Below are 11,355 nucleotides of genomic sequence, written 5' to 3' on the forward strand. Positions count from 1 at the left end.
GCATAAAGAAAATTAAGCCGTTTATTATCCATTAACATGCTTTGCAATTATTTGCATGACAATAAAGCAGATTTCCACCTAAATGAAAGCAATGTTTTTCCCCCCCATTAGATTCTCATTCCTGTAATGCAGTCATTTACGATGTTATAGTTAAAAAAAGATGTATACATTCTTTACGTTAAAGGAATGATAAAATCACTAAAAAGTGCTTCATAGCATTTTCTTTAAGCAAAATATGATTTATATTTTGAGGTGAAATGTGAGATCCTGAAACTCACCCTTGTCGTGAATAAAAATTGTAATACTACACAATTTAAATCCCATTTGAAAAGTTTATTTATAGGATTTCGTTGCAGAATATGAAGTCACCCAACTGTCTGAAAATGAAACGCTAGATTTTAAACCATGATTATTTGAACGCTCTATTCTTAAGTCGGTTTCAAAAACTGAAAGTAGGGGCAGAACCGAAAGCTTTTTAAACAAATGAATCCAAAAATACCCCCAACAGGTTTAAATAGTGGTCCATCATTAATCTTACACTCTTTCTCCTCTCAATATTTCAGATCCCTTTCCAAGTGTTCTTTGGCTGAGCTCCGATGGGTCGGCTGACATTAATGAGGGTTAATTAATCTATGTTCGGTACACAAAAAAAAAAATCAACCGCCAACAATCTCAAGCACAGCGTACAGCTCCACGTATCTCAATGCCATCCTCATGCTAAAGAAACACGCGCTCAAGCACACAACGCAGTTCCTGTACATTCAAACTGTTAAAGTTTCTGGTTCATTACACAGTGTACGGACCACCCAAAACTGAGCAACACTGATCAGGGTTCATATTTGCTCTAGATGCTCAGGGTGTTGAGCGCTGGAACAAGAGTGACGGCTTCAGGTCCGTTCTGATTCTGGTCATGTGACCCTTTGCCCTGTAAAACCTTCTGTTTATGTCTCTCCTCTTGCCGTTTCTTCTTTTCTAGACGCTGTTGCTCTTTCCTTTGTTTATTAGAGAGCTAAAAAAAGGATACAAATACACAAATTCTTTATCATTTTCAGCTGAGAATCTCAAATATTACATTTTTATCATTCAAAACAATCTGAGTTACCTTGGGTTTCTGTGAGATGCTGCCCTCTGTTGGCGATATGATTTCACTACATTCAGCCTGCATGCCTTGACATAAAGGCTGTGTCCCTGAAGCCGAATCTCTCTGTGATGATTGGTTGTTCTGTTCAGAGTCCAGCCAATCACTGAGGCACATCTGTGATGTGTCATTGGATTGACTTAGATTGTCTGATTGACCTGCGGACACAAAACAGTGGTGAAGAGCATGTTGGGAGTAAAGGGAAACAGGATTAAAACTGAATTAAAAATGGACGGACTGTCGGCACAGAGATCGCTCAAGATCAGCTCTTCATCTTCAGAGAGAGAGCGCGAGGGAGAGGCACCTCTCGACTTATCCTTCTGACCCTCTCCAAAGCGTCCGGAATTATTCAGACTCTATCGAAAGAAAAGATGAGAAAGTCACATGATAAGAGCTTGGTAAATCATAACGAGGGTCACCCACCTTAGGATCAAAATTTCTTCTGCACTTCTTTAAAAATACAGTAATGTTGTGAAATATTTGTTTTCTATTTTTATATAATTAAAAATGTAATTTATTCCTGTGATCAAAGCTGTGTTTCAGCATCATTACTCCAGTCCTCAGTGTCACGTGATCCTAATATGATGATTTGATGATCAAGAAACAATTTTTTTAATCATTTTTATTGTTTAATAAAAAAAAAAATTTGGATAATTTGATGGATAGAAAGTTCGAAGGAACAGCATTTATTTGAGACAGAAATATTTTGAGATAGAAATCTTACTGTCAATTTTGTTCAATTTAATATGTCCTTGCTGAAAAAAAATATTCATATCGTTCCAAAAAAACCTGACCACACATTTCTGAATGGTAACAACAACAAAATGTCCATATTTGGTTCATGTACATATTTTTTATGTTTTTAAAAGAAGTCTCTTCTGCTCACCAAGACTGAATTTATTAAATAAATAAAAAAATAAAAAAACAGTAATATTGTGAAATATTATTACAATTAACAGCTGTTTTCTATGTGAATATACAGTAAAGTGTAATTTATTCCTGTGATCAAAGCTGAATTTTCAGCATCATTACTCCAGTCTTCCAGTGTCACATGATCCTTCAGAAATCATTCTAATATGATGATTTGCTGCTCAAGAAACATTTATTATTATTACCAATGTTGAAAACAGTTATTTACATTTTTATTTCATGATGCTATGATGAATAGAAAGTTCAAAAGAACAGCATTTATTTGAAATAGAAAACGTTTGTAACATTAAACACTACCTTTCAAAAGTTTGGGGTCAGTACGAATTTATTTTATTTTTGGAGGGAAATAAATAAAATAAATCAATACTTTTATTCATCAAGGATTAATTAAATTGATAAAAAAGTTACAGTAAAGACATTTATAATGTTACTTTTTAACTTTCTATTCATCAAAGAATCATGAAAAAAATGTGTACACGACTGTTTTCAACATTGATAATAATAATAAATGTTTTTTGAATCATTAGAATGATTTCTGAAGGATCATGTGACACTGAAGACTGGAGTAATGATGCTGAAAATTCAGCTTTGCATCACAGGAATAAATTACATTTTACAATATATTAAAAAAGGAAACAGTTATTTTAAATTGTCATAATATTTCACAATTATTACTATTTTTCTGTATTTTTAATCAAATAAATGCAGCCTTGGTGAGCATAAGAGACTTCTTTTAAAAACAAAAAAAATTGAACCGATCAAGAACTTTTGAATGGCAGTGTACGTGTCTGATGTTTGTTTAGCAGACAGACCTCTATACGTAGATGTGCCGGACTCTCAGAGTTGTCTCCAATCTTTCGGACGCTGTCATAATGGTCTCCATAGCGATATGCGATGTGTAGCTCACGGCATGACGGCTTCTCTGTACCATTTATCTAAATGGCAAGAAAAAAGCATTAATAACGACACACTTTAGACTCGCATGAATCAGATACATTAATGCTCCATCACCTCCCACAATGGAGCGTTCAGCTGATGAATAACCACTTTCAACTGTTGGCTGCGAGCGAAGGCCACGATGGCGTCGTTACCGGCAAACATGCCCGGCTGGGAGAGGTTCGACACTGAGAGAGAGAGAAAAATGACAAGGATTTCTTCAGTGACATAACTGAGCTTTCCTGCAGGAATTCACTGGAATAGCTGGATAACACAGCACTCACATTTAGTATCTATCTATCTATATCTATATCTATATATACACACACACACATACACATACATATACATATACATACATACATATATATACATATATATACACTCACCTAAAGGATTATTAGGAACACCTGTTCAATTTCTCATTAATGCAATTATCTAATCAACCAATCACATGGCAGTTGCTTCAATGCATTTAGGGGTGTGGTCCTGGTCAAGGCAATCTCCTGAACTCCAAACTGAATGTCAGAATGGGAAAGAAAGGTGATTTAAGCAATTTTGAGCATGGCATGGTTGTTGGTGCCAGACGGCCGGTCTGAGTATTTCACAATCTGCTCAGTTACTGGGATTTTCACGCACAACCATTTCTAGGGTTTACAAAGAATGGTGTGAAAAGGGAAAAACATCCAGTATGCGGCAGTCCTGTGGGCGAAAATGCCTTGTTGATGCTAGAGGTCAGAGGAGAATGGGCCGACTGATTCAAGCTGATAGAAGAGCAACTTTGACTGAAATAACCACTCCTTACAACCGAGGTATGCAGCAAAGCATTTGTGAAGCCACAACACGCACAACCTTGAGGCGGATGGGCTACAACAGCAGAAGACCCCACCGGGTACCACTCATCTCCACTACAAATAGGAAAAATTGGCTACAATTTGCACGAGCTCACCAAAATTGGACAGTTGAAGACTGGAAAAATGTTGCCTGGTCTGATGAGTCTCGATTTCTGTTGAGACATTCAGATGGTAGAGTCAGAATTTGGCGTAAACAGAATGAGAACATGGATCCATCATGCCTTGTTACCACTGTGCAGGCTGGTGGTGTTTTCTTGGCACACTTTAGGCCCCTTAGTGCCAATTGGGCATCATTTAAATGCCACGGCCTACCTGAGCATTGTTTCTGACCATGTCCATCCCTTTATGACCACCATGTACCCATCCTCTGATGGCTACTTCCAGCAGGATAATGCACCATGTCACAAAGCTCGAATCATTTCAAATTGGTTTCTTGAACATGACAATGAGTTCACTGTACTAAAATGGCCCCCACAGTCACCAGATCTCAACCCAATAGAGCATCTTTGGGATGTGGTGGAACGGGAGCTTCGTGCCCTGGATGTGCATCCCACAAATCTCCATCAACTGCAAGATGCTATCCTATCAATATGGGCCAACATTTCTAAAGAATGCTTTCAGCACATTGTTGAATCAATGCCACGTAGAATTAAGGCAGTTCTGAAGGCGAAAGGGGGTCAAACACAGTATTAGTATGGTGTTCCTAATAATCCTTTAGGTGAGTGTATATATATATAGTTATAACTTGATTTATTTTTTATTTTAACATTGTTTTATTTTTACATTTTTGTATCATCAATACAGTGTTACAATTTAGAGATTTTATTTAGATATTTTCCATTTCTATTTTTGGAATTTTACTGTTTATTTTTGTCAGTTTTATTTGTTTTAATTAGATCTAAATTGAAAAGAATAGTCCATTTCACAGCTATAATGATGAACGGCACAAAGGAACGTTATCATTGGAATCACTTTCAGAATTTTTTTTTTTCCAGCTGAAAAAGTTTTATGAACTTTTTGAAGCGTAAAAGTGTTGTAGTTGCAAAGCTGGGGGAGATAAACGGGGGGACATAAACTCTCAGATTTCATTGAAAAGATCTTCATTTGTGTTTCGAAGATGAACGAAAGTCTTACGGGTTTAGAACAACATGATGGTGAGTAATCCCTATCCCTTTAAAGGAACACTCCACCGTTTTTTGAAATAGGGCTTATTCACTTTCTTTCCTACATTTAGATAGGTGGGCAAATGCATTTTTGTCTCAGTGCATGCATTGTTTTAGTTTGACAGGGTCGGCGCTAGCTTAGCTTAGCACAATGAATGGAATCCTTTGTTGCCAGCTAGCATGTCCTGAGTAAAAGTGATATAAAAAAATTAAAAAACCCACCTAATTACTTCTTGTGGCCTGCGTATTCACAACAAGTACAAATAGTGATGCAGATTAACACTAGGCGATTTCCTAGGCAGATATTGACTTATATATTAAGGACTATATTAGGGGGAAGCACAGGCGAAGCACTGCTACTTGGGCGTGATATCTCTGCGCCCAAGTAGCAGTGCTTCACCTGTGCTTCCCCCTAATATAGTCCCAAGTCAATATCTGTATAGGAAATCATCTAGTGTTAATCTGCATCGCTATTTGTACTTGTTGTGAATACGCAGGCCACAAGAAGTAATTAGGTGGGTTTTTTAAATTTTTTATATCACTTTTACTCAGGACATGCTAGCTGGCAACAAAGGATTCCATTCATTATGCTAAGCTAAGCTAGCGCCGACCCTGTCAAACTAAAACAATGCATGCACTGAGACAAAAATGCATTTGCCCACCTATCTAAATGTAGGAAAGAAGGTGAATAAGCCCTATTTCAAAAAACGGTGGAGTGTTCCTTTAACGTTTATTTTTTTCAATGAACGTAAATGTTTTTTAACAGTTTTATAGTGGTTTAAGTCAAATGTCTGTAGTACAAATTATGTGGGACAAGTTATTTTTTCAAAGTATAAACCATTAGTATGAGCAATACTGATAGTGATGCTTGACTAAGCAAACACCACTAATTAATTAACGATTAACAGTCATTTCTGAAGTTAATGCGAGTTGCAATGCAATCTGATTATTTTAGTCCAGTTTATTTTGACCAGAAGAGGATTTATGGCAACAGACACACACACACACTTTAGAGCCTTCTCTTACAATGCTGTGTGAACGGCACTTCATCTTCAACGAAGGGCTCAAAGTCCTGCCTGTGCGTCGTCATGTACTGCACCGTCTCCTGTCGCAGATGCAGGTGACCCCGCGAATGTCCCTCCAGCTGATCTCCAAGAGCCCGGAACAAACAGTTACTGCGGGACAACATGAGAAACAGAGGCCCGGCTCCTTAAAGAACCGTATATGGTCATCACAATCGTCCTGTGACAAAAGCCCACACATACCCGTCTCCAGGCACCTCTCGGAGTTTGAGACCCAGAGCCTGAAGCTGGTTGGAGAAGCTGACAAACTCCTCTCCATCTTCCCCTCCTGGAGGCCTGTTCTTTTTGTCTTTGGCCAGAGCCCGACGGGCCGCCCGCTCGTCTCTCTTCCTCTCTAATTCATACTTCCTGTTTCCCTTTATGGGCTTTCCTGACTGTTTCCTTGACATGATGATGCGCTGTATTACACTCAGTGATGACGCAGCCGTTTATCTATCGCATACGCAAGACCTAAAACACATCATAAAATTCACAACATCACAAAATCAGTTATGACAATGCTTAAAATGAACACTCAATATGACACAATCAAAATAAACAGTTAGCATCATTTTTTTCCGCAAATAACATCATTTAATAATAATTAATAATAAATGAATATAGGATTACATTCAAACGGTTTAAATGTGTGGTGGCTAAAACCAAAATAACGTAAAAAAGTGGGTAACACTTTATTTTACAGTGTCCTTGTTACATATGTTACATGTACTTACCATAGTAATAAGAGTAAATTATGCATAATTACATGCAATTAACCCTAAACCTAATCCTACCCTAACTCTATAGTAAGTACATGTTGTTAATCATTATTACTCAGTACTTAAATATATAATTACACTGTAACAATGACACCTTAAAATAAAATGTAACCAAAAAGTGCTGTCAAATCACACAGTAACAATAATAATTTGCTTATTTGATTAATTATTATGTTTTTAAAATTAATGAAACGTTCCTATTTCCCAGGTATGATCTGAGACCATATTATAGATAGATAGATAGTTGTTGTTGAAACTGTATATCATTTTCTCTCATGGCAATGTCATTACTAGTGGATATGTGTTGTGCTTATGTATTTACTCACCTAAACACACTGAAGCCAATGAATCATGTTTACAGATGTGAACTGTTTGTTTGCTGTCTGTCTCTATGAAGTACTTAAAATTAAGTAATGAATCCAACAAGAACAAGTTCAGAGTCATGTACTGCAAATATCACACAGAGAGTGATAGGAGAACAGCAGCGTGATGTGTCAGAAATGTCGCGTAATAAACAGTTTCTCTCAGATTTGGCAGTGATTAAACGACAGAATGAGAATGTTTGTTGAAGAGAACAGAGAGTTAAAGTGTGTCATACAACTGTACTCACATTATTTGCTTGACAATAAGAAACACAATCACAGCACGACAATTTGTCCGGTAAATCTAACTCTGAGTCTGAGCTGTCCTGGGTTTGTTTACTTCCTAAAGAAGCCCGGGCCTCACTTCCGGTTCCGGCTTTGCTTTCAAAATAAAGGCACGGCCGAGGCAAGTCATTAAAAAATACATGTTTTAAATTAGATTATTTCTCTTAAAAATTACTAGAATTGTAATAAATGTGGTTGTTATTATTTGTTGGTAGTGTTGTTTGAGTATATTATTTGTGTGAGAAAAAAACATAAATATGTTTTTCTCACACAAATAATGTTTTGGATTATGAGGGATAAAAAAAGAAAGCTGTCTATGAAGTAAATGCATCTAATTAGTAGAATATTAAATGAAATTTAGTACCATCTTTATAGTGGTGCGCGAGCTGAGAAAAACGACACCCAAATTATACAGTGATTAATATGCAGTGATATTTCACATATTTTTACTTTGTTCTATTGTATTTATTTGTGCTATTTATAACCTGATTATTTGTTCTTCTTATTGTTTTACTGACTGCTTACTTGTCTTTAATAATGTTTTAAATTCACATTGATTACGTCAGTAGTTATTGCTGTAGGATCTAAATACCAATAGAGAATTGTTATATTTCAATAGTATCTAAACATTTGAACCACTGACACAATCCTTAGCACTGAGCCCTGCTGAAACAGCTCTGAATATGCGCTGTGCAATTAAATGATACACGAAATATGATAGAGCAATAGAATGAACAGTGAAAGTAAACTAATTAAGGCTTAATTAAGCAAGAAAATTTGCTGAACAAATTAAGCCAACTAATATGATTCATAATTACAAATGCAGTGAAAATACATGTATCGGTGTCAGTATTGGCAAGTACCAAAAATTAAAGTGTCGGTATCGGACTCGTTCTGGAAAAAGTGGTATCAGTGCGTTCATAATAATAATAATAATTATTATTATAAGGTTGAAAAGGTGTCATTCCCTACATAGACAAACTTTCTTTATTTTTTAGTGTATTTGTAGCATATTTTAATCACCATAATTTTTTTATTTTTTTTTTTGAAAGAAACCATTTTCAGAGCGAACAGAGAAGATTCCTTTATCCGATTTTCCTCCTTAGGCATATGCAAGCATGTTTATGTAATAATAAATGAATTAATTCCACAAAAAGCACAACTGAGAGAAGACTCTTAATATGACATTAACAAAAAAACACCCTCATTTTTTGATGCAGAATCAAAGTATCATCTTACAGTACAACAGAGTGATGCAGAGATTGAGCAAATGTGAATTTATTTAATGGCAGTAAAAGTTAGCACACACTACACGTGACTTTTATACATCCTTTATAAATAGTTATCATCTGATAAAAAAATCATTACACCATCTGAACAGACATACGTAACAGTCGTAAACTATCAAGTCGTTTCCCTCTCCGTGCTGCTCTGCAGCGCTGAGTACAATAACTGGGTCCATACGGTTCCTCATGACGGGTCAGTGCACAAGCAGAACTTCATTTTGGCTCAGCTTTTTGTCATGTAGGCATAAACAGCAGCAGGGCACGAGCATTATGAAGCATGAGCTCTGAAACTCATCCGCCTCTGTCTGAAGGGTAGTTCCTTAGCCTTGGCCTCCATCGCAGCATCCATTTCATCATCTTCAGGGATGATGGTTTGTGGCTCCTGGACCTGCTCTTTTTCTGTTATGATCTCCTGCACCTTTAGCATCCCAAAATCCGGCTCCTCGTGGTCAGGGAAGAGGGAAGCGGCGACCTGCACTACACCGCTCACCATTCCCAGGACGGCGAACGTGCCGCCCACTAGGTAGACCTTCAGGCAGCCTTTGGAGGGACCGGACCTCAGCATCTCCTTAGCAAAAGGGATGATCTCATGCATGGCCATTTTCAGTTGTGTTACTTCTGTGAAAGGAAACAAGAGTGTCAAAGGTCATGAAATGAAAATATAACAAAATCAACTGAATTGCATTAATAAGTAGCCTACTGCTAGTATGAAGGCTTATCTTAAAATCAACATTAAACGCTGTTCGCAAAACAGTTTATTTTCAAATCTCATGAAATAAACTCAAAATTGTATATGGTGCCCAGGAATATGCATTAAAGGGATAGTTCACCCCAATTTTTTTTTATTCTGTCACCCTCAAGTTGTTCTAAACCTGAATGGATGCTGTTGAACACAAAAGAAGGTATTTTGAGGAATGTTGTAATGGACCCCATTGACTTCCATTGTATTTTTTTTCTCCATGGAAGTCAATGGGGTTGAATAAAGGATACTTTTCAAATTATCTTTTGTGTTCAGAAGAAGAAAGAAATTCATACAGGTTTGGAACAATTTGATGGTGAGTAAATGATGACAGAATTGTATTTTTTTTGGGTGAACTGTCCCTTTAAGAAAATAAACCTCAGGGAAAATACAACTTAATTCATCTTAGTTCAGGTTCAATAATGTTAAGTTAAGATTCAATGTTTGATTTTACATTAATAAATGCTGTAGAAATTCGTTTCATTGTTAGTTCATGTTAAGTGATGTAGTTAACTAATGTTAACAAATGAAACCTTATTGTAAAGTGTTACCCAACATTTTAAGTTTTGCATATTGAATATGAATTTACAGAACAAATATGTATATTTCATTAACTGGGCTATACCAAATTAATAAAATCTTTTTTATTTTATTATTACTTTTATTATATAAGCTACTGCCAACCACCTTAAAACAGATTATAAAGACTATAGGCAACATTATTAATAAAAAAATCATCAAGTAAATGTACCATTAACTAAGGTAAATATCAAATTAAAGAAGGTGCACAGTGTCAGATACAAAACCCCATCATGGTAACACATATGACACTAAAATAATCTAATAAACTCTAATTTAGCAACTTAAGATCAAAACATAAAACGTACGTAACTGAGAAGAAAAAATTAAGAAACAATAATTTCAATGAAAACCATCAAATGTGAGCTTTCTAAAACTGTAGGCCTATTTTACTATAATAAAATGACATGAAATGTCCCATTTGATCTATAATATATAAAATACTTACTTGCAAGACGTAGAAGAACCCGTTTAGGTGATAACTCCTTATGCTCAGAGTTTCAGTGGGTGCTGCAGGAACAGATCCTCTGCCTATTTAACGCCAGTGGGCAAAGGTCGACGCCCACAACTCATGAATATTCATGAGGCTGGAAAGCAGATGCAACTTTTGTCCAAGTTGCTTCATGTGAGCGGTGAGTGACTCCGGGTCTGCTGACCAGATGATGAACCCTGTCTGCCAAGTTACACAAAGACAGTGGAGGAAACCTGTGTGCTGGTGGTCACGTGAAAACGCCATAAAAACGCACTCTACGTGAGGAGTGTGTGTAAACAAACTGAAGAGGTTTATGTACAGAGAACTCGGTGATTCAGAACTTAGTACAGATTCAGAGTTCACTGATAAGTTTTATAGTATTATGTGGAGCGGTACAACACGTTACAGTGTGATGTTTAACAACAAATAGGTCTGGATTATCCAGATAAAGGCAGATGATATGAGACGTAAACACAGACATGTGAGGAATAGGTCTATAAGCAAAAACATAAGCAAAAGGTCTAAAAGCATTCATAAATGTACTGTAGTAGTACCATGGTACTTTTATAGCTAGAACGTTTTTGAAAAAAGTCTCCTATGCTCACCAACACTGAGTTTATTTAATGGAAAAATACAGTTAAACAGTAATATTGAGAAATATTACAGTGTGAAAGAATTGTTTTCTATTTAAAATATTTTAATTCATGTAATGCAAAGCAGAATTTTCAGCTTCAGTGTCACATGATCCTTCAGAAATCCTTCTAATATGCT

General features: G+C 36.2%; 1 protein-coding gene across 3 annotated transcripts; it reads right to left on the reverse strand.

Moving 5' to 3' along the window:
* Nucleotides 1-312: 312 nt before the first annotated feature.
* otud3 (OTU deubiquitinase 3) lies at nt 313-7,610 on the reverse strand. 3 transcript variants are annotated; one of them, XM_082145686.1, is made up of 9 exons: nt 7,472-7,565; nt 7,188-7,260; nt 6,287-6,553; nt 6,048-6,196; nt 3,080-3,192; nt 2,881-3,003; nt 1,377-1,494; nt 1,103-1,296; nt 313-1,009 (listed from the first exon to the last, which is right to left on the reverse strand). In XM_082145686.1, the coding sequence occupies exons 3-9, from the start codon at nt 6,490-6,492 to the stop codon at nt 845-847; spliced, it is 1,068 nt and encodes a 355-aa protein (XP_082001812.1). In that variant the 5' UTR covers nt 6,493-6,553; nt 7,188-7,260; nt 7,472-7,565; the 3' UTR covers nt 313-844. The 3 variants fall into 3 exon arrangements, with proteins under 3 accessions (XP_082001812.1, XP_082001811.1, XP_082001810.1); XM_082145685.1 differs by lacking the exon at nt 7,188-7,260 and having other exon boundaries at nt 7,472-7,610; XM_082145684.1 differs by having other exon boundaries at nt 7,188-7,574.
* Between the last annotated feature and the right edge of the window lie 3,745 nt (nt 7,611-11,355).

The sequence above is a fragment of the Leuciscus leuciscus genome (assembly GCF_965113295.1).
Source record: "Leuciscus leuciscus genome assembly, chromosome: 18".
NCBI lineage: Eukaryota > Metazoa > Chordata > Actinopteri > Cypriniformes > Leuciscidae > Leuciscus > Leuciscus leuciscus.